General features: G+C 36.9%; 1 protein-coding gene across 13 annotated transcripts in view; it reads right to left on the bottom strand.

Annotated features, from left to right (window-relative positions):
- Window positions 1-17,021, bottom strand: part of NCOA6 (nuclear receptor coactivator 6) — a 99,295-nt gene that overhangs the window by 36,377 nt on the left and 45,897 nt on the right. For all 13 annotated transcript variants that reach the window (XR_014235359.1, XR_014235360.1, XM_082358793.1 and 10 more), the window contains 3 exons: window positions 14,505-14,786; window positions 10,664-10,819; window positions 5,502-5,624 (listed from right to left, as the gene is read on the bottom strand). Coding sequence is in view for 11 of the 13 variants with exons in the window: in XM_082358793.1 (XP_082214919.1) it covers window positions 5,502-5,624; window positions 10,664-10,819; window positions 14,505-14,739 (514 nt within the window). In the remaining 2 variants the exon portion in view is untranslated. The remainder of the gene's footprint in view (window positions 1-5,501; window positions 5,625-10,663; window positions 10,820-14,504; window positions 14,787-17,021) is intronic.

Raw genomic sequence — 17,021 nt, 5'->3', positions numbered from 1 at the left:
GTTGTCTTTTCAAAGAAATATCTTTTGATTTTGCTGCTCTGTTCCATTGGGTTTTTTAATTCATACTTTACTTATCTCTGCTCTTACCTTTATTATTTCCTTCCTCCTAAATTACTACTTTGCTGTTCTTTTTCTCAATTCTTAAGTCAGACATTTGGCCTGTTAATTTTCAGCTGATGTTCTGCTCTAATATAAGTATCTGAGGGCTCAAATTTTCTTCCAAATGTTGTACTGTCTACATCTCACAAGTTTTGATATGTACCATTCTCATTATTCCCTTCTAAATATTTTCTAATGTCCATAATGATTGCTTTTTTAAAAATCATTGGGTATTTAGAACATGTTTTAAAATTTCTAAAAATATGGGATATTTTAGTTGGTCAGTTTTTTTTTTCTTCTTCTTCTTTTTTTTTGGCCACTGACTTGACTTAATTGCACTGTGGTCAGAGAAAATGATCTGTGTGTTACCAATATTTGGTATTTACTGAGACCTGCTGTGGGAATAACACATGGTCAATTTATATAAATGTTACTCTTGTAAAGATTAAAATTCTTGAATTATTAGTATATGGTTTCTGAATATATCCATTATATCAAACTATTCTAATTATATTATTCAAGCTTTCTTTATCCTTACTAGTTTTTGCTCAATCCATCAATTACTAACCCAGGTGTGTTAAAATCTCCCCTAGGATTTGCTATCTATATGAATTCTGACCATTTTTGCCTCACATATTTTGAGGCTAGGTTATTAAGAACACAAAAGTTTAACTATCTTCCTGAATTCTTCCTTTTATATTATACAGTGGTCCTTTTTATCCTCAGTAATGCTTTTTATCTGATAAAAATATTGTTATACTCCTTTTTCTTGGTTAATATTCATCTGGATTCTCTATTTTTCTCTATCCTTTTAACTATGAACTGAGACCTTATGTTTTATATCATTCCTGTAAGAGCACATAGCTAAATCTGAGATTATTATTCAATCTATTAATCACTTTCTTTTTATCAGTGCTTATAATCCATTTGCATTTATTGTTAATTACTGGTATATTTTGGTTTATCACTTTTTGATACCACTGCTTTTTACCCTTCTTTTTCTATGCTGTTTTCCTACTTTTCCTGAATTTTATTGTATTGATTTTTTCATCATGCCCTTCCTTTCTACCCGCCCCCACTACTAGTTTAGAAGCTATACATTCTATTTCTATTATTTTAGTGATATTTTAAAAATGTCAACAGACATATCTGACTTACTGTCTAAAGACCATATATGATCATCATTATTACTAAATAAGTCAATGCTTATTTAGATTTACCCCATGTTTACCAATTATTTAGCTCACCATTCCTTCTTAGCTCTTATTTCTTCCATCTTAGGTTCAATTTTCTTCTTCCTGAAGTACATCCTTGGGCAGTTCAATTAGCAAGGGTCTGTTAATGGTAAATTCTCTTAGTCTCTTTAAAAAGGTCTTTAGTTCATACTACTCTTGATACTATAGCTTTGTTTAAAATTCTGGGCTGTTAATAATTTTCTCATCACTTTGAAAATATTATTCTAATGTTTCATGGCTTCCAATGTTGCCACTGAGAAATTAGCTGTGGGTCTGATAATCTTCCCTTTGTAAATAACTGGTCTTTCATTTTGAGTTGCTTTTAACATTCTCTTTGTTTTTCATGCTCTGTAGTTTTACAATTTTGTGCCTAGATGTGAATTTATTTTTATTTGTAGGGCTCATAATTACTGGACTTCTGAATCCGAGGACTCATGTCTTTCATCAATTCTGGAAAAATTTCAGCCATTCTCTCTTTCACTATTGTCCCTCCTCAATTTCTTTATCTTCTTCTGGAACTCTTTTCAGATACACATTCAACTTTTTCATTTTATCCTTCACTTCTCTTGACCTCTTTCATATTTCCATCTCTTATTGTCTGTTGTATTCTGGGTAATTTCTTCAAACTCACCTTCTAATTCAGCTGTGTCTAATTTGCTGCATAAGTTATTCACTTCAATAATTTTTAAATTTCTATAAGTTCTGTTTTTCCCCCAAATTCTCTTTGTGTTTTGATAGCGTCTTGTCCTCTTCTTAGAATTTTCATAATTTTAAACATGCTGATATTCCTATTATCTAGAATTCTGGAGGGAGGGACTCTAAATTTTATGAATTTGGAGTAGGCTTTATGAGAAATCTGCAATGGTTTGGGGTGAAAGCTTCAACGATTACTACCACTTTAGGACCACTTAATAACTTAGCTTAGCTGTACCTGGGTCATTTCAATAATACATTAAATGTCCAACATGCATAAGGATAGAGAAGACAATTCTACAAAAACCCTTTCCCCCACTCCTCAGCTAGAGCCCAGACCAAGAGAGACAAGTTTTGCATTTGTCTCCTTGTGCCAGAGAGTGAAAATTTTCTAATCTACATTGTACTGAAAATCCTGGCTTCATGAAGGATTCCTAATTCTAACTTCTTTATGTGGACCCAAGGCAAGGCTTCAAATTTTATCCCTCTTGGCCACTAAAACTCAAATTTCTTAGCCCCTGCAGCATCTCCTCATTTGTTTACTGCTATTCAAATGTTCTTCTTTGACTTCTTTCTTGCCCTGGGGATTTCCCTTACTGTCTTACAAGCTCAGCTGTGCATTAAATGTTATATTTCATCCAGCATTTTCAGGTGTTTTGTAGTTGGGAAAGGGCAATTAGGTAAATGTTTATCTGTTAAAAATGGATTTGTTTGTACTGGTTTGCAGGGCAGAAATTGAGACACAGATGTAGAGAACAAATGTATGGACACCAAGGGGGGAAAGCGGCAGGGGGGTGGGGGTGGAGGTGTGATGAATTGGGAGATTGGGATTGACATGTATACACTGATGTGTATAAAATTGATGACTGATATGAACCTGCTTTATAAAAAAATTAAAAAATAGATAAATAATAAGAACCTGCTGTATAAAAAAAAATTAATTAATAAAAAAAATGCATTTATTTCTGAGGAACCCCACCCCATTTTTCGAAGATGGTAATTAGACAGTGAGAAAGTTCTTAGGAGATAAGAAGAAACAGGTTTTCTTAGTCTACAATCAGCTTCCTATCCTCAGAAATGTTTAAGCACATGCTGGCTACATGCTTAGTAGAGATACTATAGAATACATTCCAGCACTATGTGGGAATCTGGACTAGAGCCGTGATTCACAACTGGGAGCAATTTCGTCCCCAAAGGGGTATTTGGAAATGTCTGGAGACAGTTTTGGTTGGAACAACTGGGGGAAAAAGGTGGTGGTGCTACTGGCACCTGATAGGAGGCCAGGGATGCTGCTGAACATCCTACAATGCATAGGACAGCTCCCCACAGGAAAGAATTATCGGTTCAAAACATCAATAGCGACACATGACTAAATGACTAGTATGGTATAATCACTAATCTTGGGATTCTATGAGGCTATGAAAAGAAAATAGGATATGGATTTGGTTTTCATTACGAAAGACTCCTGCTTATCAGCCAACTTTCTGTTGCCAATGCTGAGAAGAAAATGGCAATAAGAATAATTTAGTCTAAGACATTCTAGATACACAATTCCAAAGTTATTTATTATTGTTTTAGAGGCTAGTTAAGGTCTCTTTCCCTTGAAAAATTTCTCTGTTTAGTTTAACCAAATGTTAAATTTTGTTTGCATCCACTATCCCAATGGACAACAGAGAAAAAACATTCTTAAAGTATGCTTGGCAGTAAAGAAAGACACCTAGGGGTTAAAATGTTACTGTGACTACAGATCATTGCTAACTGATTTTTCCTGAAACTTTATATTGTATATATTATCATAGTGTCCTTCATTAAATACCAGTCTAACCTAATTTCAACCTAAAGCTTCTAAGTTTCCTATGTTGATAATGAACTACCTACACATCACTAAAATTTACACTCACTTTTCAGAGATGCTTAGTAAATATGCCTGCTATTTGCCAGATACTAGGAGAGCTTGCAATTAGTGTATTGATATTGATTTAAGAGTCCTAATATTTTAAGGCTGGAAGAGATCTATAACATTGTTTCTAGGACATATTTAAATATGTTTACAGCTAACTAAGGCTAGTAAATATTAAGACATCTGGCCAGAAATTGAGACCAGAACCCAGATTTCCTGAGTCTCATCCTAGGTCTAGTCTTTCTTTCACTAACTATATGCAACTTGGCTAAACTCTGCCCACTCTTCTTCTGGCCCTGGTTCTTCAGTAGTGGCAACAGCGTCACCTATAATCTCTCATCAAGCTGGCTTAACACCAAATGCTCAGACTTCTATGGAGAACTATATCTTTTAACTCCCTACTATAGGTTCCACGTTGGGTATTTTACATTTGCTATACAGTACTCCAAAACAGCCCAACAACACAGGCCCTGACACATAACAGGAACTCAGTGAATGTTTGCTATATGACTCAGGGCTCATCCATCTTCAAGCATGAGCTCAAAAGATTATAGGCACTACTATCTCATTTTATAGGTGAAGAAACTGTTGCCTGGAGAGTTACAGTGACTAGTTTGAGGTAAACACTAAATGGCAGTGCCAGGATAAAAACCTAGTTCCAATTCTATATGGCCAAGTCTTCAGCTATAGTTCAGAAAAATGGCTTTATAAATTGAGCTTCTCTATTCTGCCGCATTTCTTCAAGAGCTACTGTGGTAGATGGGGAGGTGAATGATTGGGTATAGTTTCAGGTACTTACTCTCCTTCAACCATAGCAGCTGTGCTTTTCTGGCTTATCTGAATAAAAGATCCTGCAGCAGAAAAAGTTTGAAAGCCACTAGTGTTGTGAAAATAGCACTGACCTGGGGAGTTAGAGCTGTGATATTAGCCCACTGCTACTTGACCCAGGGCAAATTGCTTCCTTTCTGTGAACTCCACAGGTTCCTCAGCTTCAAATGAGAGAGCCAACTCAATTCTAATATTCTGTGACTCACAGAATATTGAGTTCAATCTCTAAGAAATTTCAGGACTGCTAAAAAGTTAGCAAAAAATTTATAACTCTCTCAAATTCTAAATACATAAAAACACAATATTCTCCCACATACTTCTGCAGATTACAAATAAGCATGCAAGAACTCTCAGCTCACAGATTCTCAGTCACAGAGAAAGGTGGGAGTTGGAAAGCTACACTATGCTATAAACACCCTGAGGGTAGAAGATGTTTTATTCAGTTGTACTTTCAACACTTAGCATAGGTCCTGTCATACAATGAAAACTCAATAAATGTTTGCTGCATGGTTCAGGGCTCATCTATCTTTAAGCATAAGACCAAAAGATCACAAAGACTGTATATGCTCCATGCTCTGTGATTCTGGCCTCCTGAGAGTCTAGATTCACGTCTTGCTTTCCTGAACCAATAAACAGAAATGTGTCAGGAACCCCCACCTATCTTGCAGGACCCAAATGATCATACACTAGCAAATAAAGCCAAAAAAGGAAACTAGTAAAATGTCATACAATTGAGTAGATCTCACCTGGACCACCTGCCATGGGAAATCCCGCCTCCATCCTAACTGAATTTCCGGCTCCCATGGGTCCATTCATTCTCACATCTTGGCCTCGGTTCTGAGCCAAAGCGAGGTTGATAGCACCTTCCCCTGAAAATGATAGTTAGGTTAAAAAGGAAATCATCAGAATAAGATGCAAATTTTGTTTAAAAACAGATATGCGAGAGCTTCAGTTTTATGTGCTTTTGAAGAATTACGGTAAGTTTACCACCACAAAAAGGGTGAGTTCAATACTATATGGGTCTTTCTTCAACCTCACCTGAGCAGGTTCACTTACATGAAGCACAGGGAGAACATAACCAATTCTCACAATACAGCAGACGGACAATCGTTAATGATGTATGCCATCACCAGAGAGCTTGGAACTCTGAATATTTATTTTCAACCAACTCACCTTGAATGTGTGTTTGTAGGAAGAAAATATTCTCAGAAAGTCTCAAAATCCTAGATTACCTTTTGAGAATTTATGATCAGAAATTAGAAATACGAGTAGGTTTAATGGAGAAAGAACATACGATGGCATGGGGACACTGTGATATTTGTAAGCAAAATACCATTTCCCTTTCAATGACTGCAATATAAATAGATACGCAGCAGAGAAATTCCTGCAATGAAGAGTAGATAGGTTGCTACTAATCTACCTCTGAGACATCTTACGATAAAGACCAACATTTTGGAAAAAAAAAAAAAAAAAAAAAAGACCAACATTTTGTATAGGGTTTTTAATGCTTACAAAATTGTATCTCATTTGAACCTCACAATAGCCTGGTAGGTAATGTCACTAGAAGTGTTTCAATTGAGTAGACTCTAAAGTTAGAGGCAATTTAAACCTCACTTGATAAAAAGGTCTCTGAAACAAGTTTTGGGATGCTTCCTTGTGCTTAATCCCAAATTTTGACTACTGTTACTCTGGAAGACAGCACCACCTTGTGGGCAGATAAAAGTATAGCTAGCCTGTGGCTGAAAATTTGAAAGGGTGCGTTCACCTTGTTCCTTAACTTAATGTTTTACAGAGCAAGATGATAAAGAAGGAAGCCAATGAGGGCACAGCAGTTTCCTCTGTCTTGTCACTGATCTAGGTCAGCTAGATAAATAGATAAAATATTAAGTATTTTAACCCGGCAGATAGCTTGGTAATAGGGAACAAATATACTACCAATAAGTGACCAATCACCAGGGGCTACAAGATGTTCTAAGTTGCCTATAGTAGTCAGGAAGAAAAGAGAAAAGAAAATACAGATCTTGAGGGTTTCCACTAAAGGGAAAGAATTATTAATACACTAAACTTGCTAAGACATTCTAGGTGGAAATAGTATTGTTCTTGAAATGGACATCAGATCATGTAAATGGCTTGTGGCTGCTATTGACAGCCCAGACGTGGTCCTTGCCTTATCTCTCTAACCTCAACTCACACCACTTTCTCCTTTAATAACAAGGATTCAGCCTCAGTGGCATTTTTTTTACTTTCTTAGGTACACAAACCCACTTTTCACCTCAAGGCCTTTGCACATGTTGTTCTCTCTGCCTAGAACAGTTCTCCTGCACTCTTCACATAAACCAACTTCTCAATTTTCAATGTAATCTTAAGTGTCACATGCCCCAAAAGGCCTTCTCCAATCTTCTTATCTAAGGTTAGGTCACCCTTATCAGAACATCTTGTTACTTCTACAGAGCACATCCCATGTATCAACAGTTACTTATTCATTCACTTATAGTTATTAACAGTTAATTAATAGTTCATTCACTTATAGCTATTAACAGTTAATTAATAGTTATTAACAGTAACCCCCTTTACTCTCACTTTCCTAATTTAGATGATAAATTATATGGCCACCTTAATTATATCCTTTAAACACTGAACAGTGCCTGGTACACAGTAGGCACTCATTAGCTATTTACTGGCTATATGATGAATAGTCATCTTATTACAACCTTACAAAGAATCATAGGCATTTTTCTATACGATAAATGCATTCCTTGAAAACCTCGCAGTCTATAAAAATCTCACACTGAAAACAATAGGTTTTATGGGAAAAACAGTGTTGAGGCAAACTCAAAACCCATGCGGCTTTGTAACCAGAGCGCTAATAAAAACAAAAATTGGTGTAGGTAACATACCCCAAAACAGTAGAATGAAAATGACTGGTTAAAGGTGGGAAATAATGTAGATGAAGTGGAGCTTTGAGCAAGTGGAGCCACCATTAAGGTGGGCACAGGAGAAACTGAAACTTCACAAGCCGAGAGCCATGCAATGCTGAGGGTATACTTCTGGGGAAGGTACCTGAGTGTAACTTCTCATTCTTACTTTTCCTGAAATAAAGCTGAAAGGACTCCCACCTATGTAGTAACAGATCTAAAGGCTTTTTGGCTTTTCTTGTGGACAATTAATCCTTCTATTGCTACTAATCTAACTCCCCTTGCCCAGGGGGGGGAAAAATCACGTATGAATTAAACACAATTTCCACACTATACTACTGTTATTCTCCTATTTGCCACTCGTTGTCAAGGAAACACACATAGAGAACACTACTGGCTCTCCAACTTGCTGATGGGGGTTGGCAAACTATGGCCTGTGGGCCAAATCTAGCCTGCTGCCTGTTTATTTAAATAAGTGTTATTGGAACACAGCACATTCATTCATTTACATATTGCCTATGGCTGTTTTTGCACTACTACAGTAGAGCTGAGTTGTCTTGACAGAGATCTTCTGGCCCACAGAGCCAAAAAAATTTATTCTCTGGCCCTTGACACAGACTCCTGCTTTAAATCAGAATGAAGTTACAGAGGAGTCACAAAATGTCCTCAAAAAAGACATCTTCCCAACTCCCTGGCCAAAACTCAAAAGAAGGGTACGGGGAGGATTCTTCAATGGAGAACAGTCTGTTGGGAGGAACAACCTGTCCCTCCAGCCCTGCAGCAGACACCACAACAGTGGCAATACCTTCTCTTACAACTTAAAAGGCATCAGCCCATCACCAGTTTCACAAAAGCAACAGCTGTTGCCACCACTTTCACTCCAGCCTGAACTCCCAGGGAGTGTGGAAAGAGAAAAGGAGATCACCTGGGACACATATGTGTACCCTAAAAGTTAAAGAACTCTTTTTCTGTAATGTGATACTCACTGCCATATGTAAATTTCATAATTTCTTGTAATATATGTTATTTATTTGGCTTCCTTGCTGGTACTTGTATTTTAATTTATGGCTATAACGATAAAGGGGAGTCAGCATCTTACCCTTTTAAGAATCTGTAGGAAGTAGGTATGATTAAGAGAAGAAACTGGTGTTTCCTTTCTCCAGGGGAAAACACTACCACAAAGCCCTTTTAATTCAGGTAAATAGGTAAGAGAGACTATAAAATGTTTGGGGTTTTTAAGAAACTGCTTACATGTTTCTTATAAAAAATAATGTGCTTATGTGCTTATAAAGCATAAACAGCCTATATAGTGTTATTACCAATAGTTATTTGACTTACACTCTTCCCAAAAGTTCATCCTACATCCAATAGATTGCTGTGAATTAATTTTACTTTTCTGAATCCTTTTAGACAATCCAACATTTTTTGAAACAAACTGGTTATTGTTTAAGCCACTATTTCCTTGTTTATCAAATTATGGAATTTACCCCATTTCTCAATCTATATATCTCTAAATAATCTCTCTAAATTATCTGTTTGTTGATATCGCCCCTTCTGGGGCACAGCAGCCTACAATCTTAACTGCATAAAATGTGTCTCACTCCTACGTACAAAATGTTGACCTTTCAGTTACTGAGGTTCAATGGAGCATTTAGGTCCTATGCAAGCACAGGGTCAGGAGGGCTTGGCCCACCAGGGCAAGAGAAGGCTGGAATCACTCACTGGTTGCCACCTTGTTTACATCAACACAGGAGGGGAAAAGAAGGTTTTAGTTCATTGGGCACCAAAAGACAGAATTTCCTTTGTGCTTCCCCATACTTGGTACTTACATCTCTCAGGTTTGTCTCCCTCATCAAGGTCATGAGCTCCTTTTGAGTTTATAATGGCAAAGACCATATTTTATTTATCATTTATTCTGAGGGCTGAAGCAAAGTGTTACTATTATATATCTGCTTCCCTTGCTTTCATTCAACATATGTTTATTAAAGAACTTGAGATGTACAAGCAAGCAAAGATTCAACAGTGAGCGCAACAAGATATGGTCCCTGCCCCTACTGGAGCTTGCAGTCCATGGGGGAACAAAACAATCATCAAATAATTGCTTTAATCAAAGTGTGAGAAAATGATCTGAAGGGGAAAAAAAACAGACTTTTGTAAGAGTATGTGAAAAAAAGACTCTGACTTAGTCAAGGAGTTCAGAAAACACCTCCTCAAGATTTAAGTTGGAAAAAAAAAAAAAAGATTTAAGCTGATACTTGAAGGCTGAGTAGGTATAACTAAGGGAAAGGGGAATGGCAGGGAACAATATCCATACAGAGAAGACATCAATGCAAAGGACTCCTGGCAGGAAGAAGAAATGCATATTCAAGGAACCTAAAAGAAAGCTGAGGAGGCTAGACTAGATAGCAAGGAAGAAGGAGGAGAGCTGTAAAAGATAAGGCTAGATGAGAAAGGTAGAGGCCAGACCAGGCAAAGCCTGAGGTCACAATAAGGAGTTTGGTCATTATTCTATGAATAATAGCAAGCCACAGCAGGGTTTTAAGCTGTGTGTGTGTGTGTATACTCCATATTTTCATTTTTAAAAGATCATTCTGTCAAAAACATCTGAAAAATGAATACTGCTACAAAAGGATTGTTCAGGGCCTCCTAGTCTCTGTTAGATAAATAAATACTAAATAAGGCTTATTGGGTGGAAGGAAGCGACTGAAATTAGATATTCTTTAAAAGACAAATCAGTCCTTGGTTAGGGTACCAGTAAAATCAAAGTCTGACAGAATGACAGCCAACATCAGCCAAGGAAATGGAGTCTGAGGCTGTGGATGCTGAAGCGTCAGGACCCAACCAGAGCCTCAATTCCTCTTTATCCTAAGGTGCTGTAATGTGAAGCACAGGTGACATGAATTATCTGGCATTCTGAATTCAACTTGAGAGGAACAGACAAAGCAGCACATGCTATATTCTACTGTTCCTATAATCTGGGTCCAGACATGCACCTTCAATCTGAACGGAGAGAATTCCCAGATCCCGAAGCTGCTGGTTGTTGCTCTGAGCCAGGATCCGTAGCCGCTCCGCTGCTTCCCGGGGGATGTTGAATGTCACACGCACGCTGTTCCAGGGCTCTACCTTCTGTACCTTTAGCTTGCTGGATTCTTGGTCGTGAAAGAAAGAGAATAATATCAGTAATCTTTTAGCCATCTGAAGACATGGAATGAACAACAACAACAAAGTAAAAGAACAAGGTAGAATACCAGTATGGAGTAGCTGAGAGAGTTTAAGCTTTGGTATTAGATAGACTTTATTATTATTATTATATTGTTTGTTTTTTTAATAAATTTATTTGTTTTATTTATTTATTTATCTATTTATTTATTAATTTTTGGCTGCTTTGGATCTTCGTTGCTGCGTGCGGGCTCTCTCTAGTTGCAGTGAGCGGGGGCTACTCTTCGTTGTGGAGCACGGGCTCTAGGCCCACAGGCTTCAGTAGTTGTGGCTCGCGGGCTCTAGAGTGCAAGCTCAGTAGTTGTGGCACACAGGCTTAGTTGCTCCGCGGCATGTGGGATCTTCCCGGACCAGGGCTCAAACCCGTGTCCCCTGCATTGGCAGGCGGATTCTTAACCACTGTGCCACCAGGGAAGCCCAGACTTTAAATTGAATCCCAGCTGTACCACTTAGCACCTGGGTGACCGTGAACAAGTTATTTAACATTTCTGAAACTTACCCTTCTCGTCTCTAAAACCATGAAAAAACTACTTCATGTGATTGTGAGTGTTAAATGAGATAATAATATGCCAAAAATCTAGCACAGGATCTGACACACCATAGGCACTTAATAAATGGAAAGCAGTAAGATGGAGTAAGGAACATAAGAGAGAAGGGAGAGATAAGTTTAAATTAACAGAATAAGGTCTACTTCTGGACTCAGTTCAATGTATGTGAACTGAGAAGCTAAGAATAGTTAAGTTTCAAATTTCAAGTGAAATTTTATAAAAATTCAACTGGCAGATATGCCAATTGTAAGATATTAGGGAATCTGTAGCTACAATTCACTAAACTTGTTTAAAGAAAGAGCACTAAAAAGGAAAATAGTAGATTCACTTATAAAATGTTAAGCAATTTTAATTCTTCAAACGAAACAATTGAAATTTTAATACTCATATTTAAATTTTCACTGGGCATCTCTGTGAAAGATATTCATAGAGAGAGGGAGCAAACATTTCTTCCAATATCCTGTAAATGCTCCAATTTAAGGAAGGCTTAAATCTTGATTCTTTATGTCTCTCATTTTTGATCTTTTTCTACTTTAAACAATTTCCACTGAAGCACACCAAACTGAGGAGAAAAGCAACATAAATTTGACAACTACATTTCAGTTAGGATATGAAAACATTACATTTCAGCAAATCTGAAAAGTCAGTGCAAACTTTAGAACATGATTTTAAATTAAGATGCAAAAGTTAAACTAACTGAGGAGGTAATGTTGTCTGTAATTATATTTCACAGATGAAAAGCAAATCCCAGGTCCAGTTAGATAATAAAAAAACATTTTTTCCCCAACAACCACAGACAAAATAATTTTCTCTTTTGTTATAAACTCAGCTACATTAAATCTCTTGTATCCTCCATTCAATTATACATTCCAGTATTGAGAAAATGGTCATACAGGAATATCTATTCTCAAAATAAGAAATATATATGGATACGGGAAAGTGCCTACATGTTGCCTAAAGCCACTGCCACCTCCAAAACCATTATACGTTATACATTTATCCAGACATGGAGTCCACTTGTTCTTATGTGGAAAAAAGAGACCACTTGCTAAGAGCAGAAGGTTAATACAATCACAGAGATTTAAGAAGGATTATGCAATATTTAGTTCAAGTCTATTTTATAGGTGAGGAAACTGAAGCCCAGAAAGTCTAAGAGATTTGCCCAGAATCCAGTGGCTACCTAGCAGCATCATGGCATCAGAATCCAGCTCTGCTTTTCAGGTCATTTTTCTTTCCATGATATTTATGCATCCAAACAGCAAAAGGTAGGGAGCTTGAGATCCTGGTACCACAGAGTATAGATGCTGCAGAGCTTCTCCCCAATCTGAACAGTACTGGAATCTTATACTTACGTGGTCTAGACAAACATTAAATTTGCTTATGACATTATCTACTTGTGATAAGCCTGCAGAAAAATCTTTAACTATAACAGTTATATTTTATCAAATTTTTTTAACTTCCATCATATTTGAGAACATCTGACTTAAAATACTTTTTGGATCAAGACTATAACTGATAACCATAAGTCTGAGTTTGCTAATTTATTTAAAAGCCATTAATAAACTAATTCAGCAATTTAAAAACAAAAAAATGTGGATAATTAAGAGCAATGAGTAGGACTTCCCTGGTGGTCCAGTGGTTAAGAATCCGCCTTCCAATGCAGGGGATGCAGGTTTGATCACCGGCTGGGGAACTAAGGTCCCAAATGCCGTGGGGCAACTAAGCCCGCGCACTGCAACTACTGAGCCCGTGTGATCTGGAGCATGAGCCCCACAACTAGACAGCCTGAGTGCCACAACTACTGAGCCTGCGAGCTCTAGAGCCCAAGCGCCAAAACCAGAGAGAGACCACGTGCTGCAACGAAGAGTCCATGTGCCACAACGAAAGATTCCACATGCCGCAACGAAGATCCCACGTGCCGCAACTAAGACCCAACACAGCCAAATAAATAAATAAATATTTTTTAAAAAAAGAGCAGTGAGCAATGAACAATTTCAGGTGCAGCTAGCCCTTAAGATATGATATATTATGACATGATTATGGTGATAATTACAACTTTCACCATAAAAGTCTCTAATACTATGTTAAATAATCCAGAACTATAGAGAAGTCTTATATAACCTGGTAAAAAAAAGACCCTTGAAAAAAAAGACAGCTCTCCTCCTGACATCAATTCTAATGAATAAGACCCCCAAACCTAAAAAGTTGGTTAGCACTTAATCAAATCAAGATCTGTGATAAAAGGATAAAATCTAGGCTTTGTATTATGTCTGAAGGGATTAAATAACTGTGCTACCCAGGAAAGATGGAGAACATCTAAACCAAAGTTGACAAGCACAACTTCCCACAAGACCACTACAGGTTATCTAAATGTGTGAAGAGGCCAGATGGGACAGTCGTGAAGGGAGGGCCTGCCTTCAGTGGCAGGTGCTACTCAGCACCACCTGGGATAGGAGAGCTCAATGTTATCTGACCTTTCCTGTTTAAAGACAAATCTAAAATCTGAATTTTAATGTAAAATATCTCATTTTTTAAAGCAGTGGCAATGAAATTCAAACATTAAAAAAAAAACAAACCCCCAAAACTAAAGTGGGCCATAACACATGGCTGCACACTGGATACAGCAGGCTATCGGTTAACCTCTGGCCTAAAATTTAAAAGAACAAATTTCAAGTTCATTTTAAGCAGAACCATGGAGGAAAAATTTTTGTAACTTTTAAGTCACCTCAAAGATCCAGTCTTACTTCTTCATTTTATAGGTAAGGAAACTAAAGACCAGAGAGCTAAAAACAATAAATAAATTTGGGTCTTGAGAATTACTCCTATCCATTAGAACAGATAATTTAAGGATTACTATGCTAAGTAATGCTTTATTATGTTCAGTTACTCCATGTACTTAAAAAAATACAACAATTTCTATTAAAAAAAAAAATCCTAAAATTCCAACTTTGCAATTAAAATCAGCCTTTCAACCTAGTACAACCACAGTTGTACTTTGTAAAACTCGAGATAACCATAGAAGGACAATTCAAAAAGAGTAACAAGAAGGAAAAATAAAGCAAATTACCCATGTGTAACAAATTGGGCACGTTCTCCAATATTGTGTCCAATTTCCATTTGAAGTCTTTATCATCTATATTTCCTTTGAAGGCCACAAAGATTGTGGAATCCTCCAAAATACTATCACTTTTTGAGTCATCATCTTCTAGTCCAGAGTCAAAATCCATCTCTGAGTCCTCCACTGTTGATGAACACAAGGAAGTATAGATGTCTTCTAAGTTTGGAAGGTCATCCAAAACCATGGTGAATATTATTCCAGAAGCATATGCCAAGTGGACAATAAAAAAACCTTTGAAAACAGAAGATACAAAAAGCATTCATTACAAGGCATAATTATACAGTCAACAATGTATAATTATAGTTCTATGAAAACTATAATTTATTTGCCAAGTAATAAGGAAGTACTATAAAAATTAAGAAATTACAGAGAGGATAAGCTAGTTTAATTAAGATATTCTATAATAGTTCTTAAAGATACTAGAAATAAAAATATACCAGTTTTAAATAAAATTCCTTTTATTTTGTCAGCCTAGAATATGGGCAGAAGGGAACGAAAAATCACAAGAAAATAAAGTAGGTATTTTCTGAGAATTAATTCATATAAGCCTTTGGTTGACCCCCACAGAGCAAGATTGGGGTTGACCCCAAGACTCCCCTTACTCCTGTCCTAACAAAAGCGTCAGAGCAGCCAAGGTTTCTAAAGCCCTCCGCTTTAACCTGCAAAGGACAACTTGACCTAACTAAGAGCATCTGCAGGACTACTTAAAATCCTAGTCTTTCATGAGGACCATTTAAAACAACTTTTAAAGGGTTATTAATAGTCGCATAGCTGAAAATGATGATTCAGAAACAAAACAAAGACACAAAAATTTTAAAATACTTTTGCAAAAGGAAAATAAGTGGTTAGCACATGTTTATAGAGGCAAAGAACTATGTCTAGGACAGAACTAAATTACTTTTTAACTTTTAGGTCTAGGGAAGTCACATTTTCTGCTATTTTCAGTTATGTTGCCTACCAAAGAGTACAAATATTAAAGACCACACCATGTGGCCATTTCCTCCATTATCTTTGGGATTGATGATCACATTCTTAACCCAAAAGTGAATGAATGAACATTAATTTTCAGCATTTGTGTTAAGCAAGAATGGTATGGAAACATAAGAACCTCACACAAATCTTCTAATTAAAAAAAATTCCCTATATAAAGCATAATTACAGCTATTTTTTTTAAAAGATGGATAAGAAAAAAGGACTGAAAATAAACCCACTAAAATGCAAATAGTGATTGTGCTAGGTTGGTAAGATTGTTGGTAAATTTTCTTTTCCTATTTTCCAAAAACGCTGTAAGTCATTAGGAAAATGCAAAGCTAAATATGCTGTAATATGGTTATACTACTTGCATAAATAGAAAAAAGTATCAACTTTTAAAAACTGTTTAACTTTTCTTTTTAAAATAATCACTAAACTTCAAGAGCAAAGGCTTTTCAAAAACCAAACCTAAGCAATTTTAAGGGGGAAAATTCCTCTGTTGTAAATAAATATGGAAAAAAACTTTTACATTTGAGCAGAGTGTCTTATAGTCTGCCAATTATAACCTTTTCTAGTACTATCGGTGTTACAAAGGAACAATGTAATTTGGGTGGTTAAGAAAAAACAGCATTCAGGACTTCCCTGGTGGCACAGTGGTTAAGAACCCGCCTGCCAATGCAGGGAACACGGGTTCGAGCCCTGGTCCGGGAAGATCCCACATGCCGCGGAGCAACTAAGCCTGTGTGCCACAACTACTGAGCTTGCACTCTAGAGCCCGCGAGCCACAACTACTGAAGCCCGCGCGCCTAGAGCCCGTGCTCTGCAACAAGAGAAGCAACCACAATGAGAAGCCCCCGCACCACAACGAAGGGTAGCCCCTGCTCGCTGCCAACTAGAGAAAGCCCGCGCGCAGCAACAAAGACCCAAAATAGCCAAAATTAATTAATTAATTAATTTAAAAAAATAAAGTATACAATTCAATTAAAAAAAAGGAAAGTAGCTTTAAAAAAAAAAAGAAAAAACAGCTTTCAGAAAATCCTTTATAAATACCATTGCCATTAGTCAACTGCCACCTACATTTTACAGATATTAAAGAACTTTACAGGTAAATAAACAAAACTAAAAAAAGATTTTTAGAGCTTAAAAGCTGCTGCTTGGAAATTCCCTGGCTGTCTAGTGGTTAGTGCTCCACGCTTCCACTGCAGGGGCCACTGGTTCAATCTCTGGTTGGGGAACTAAGATCCCGCATGCTGCGCGGTGAGGCCAAAAACAAAAACAAAAAAACTCTGCTGCTCAGCAGAAAGAAGTCTGACTGCTGAAAATGCCTGAAAAACTGTAGCTATTTAACAGCTGTTCCAAAGTTGAAACAACTGCAAGAAGGGAATTTAAAATTTAAGACACGTTTTTCAAAAGAATCTTTAACTGGAAAGGAGAAAACCAACTAAAAAACCTGCACTTTGATAGTCTTCTGAAGAGGTTGTTGGTCATGCCACG

This window comes from Balaenoptera borealis, assembly GCF_965194805.1.
Source record: "Balaenoptera borealis genome assembly, chromosome: 16".
Lineage (NCBI taxonomy): Eukaryota > Metazoa > Chordata > Mammalia > Artiodactyla > Balaenopteridae > Balaenoptera > Balaenoptera borealis.
Note: the sequence above shows the minus strand (reverse complement) of the source record. Positions and strands in the feature narration are given on the sequence as shown.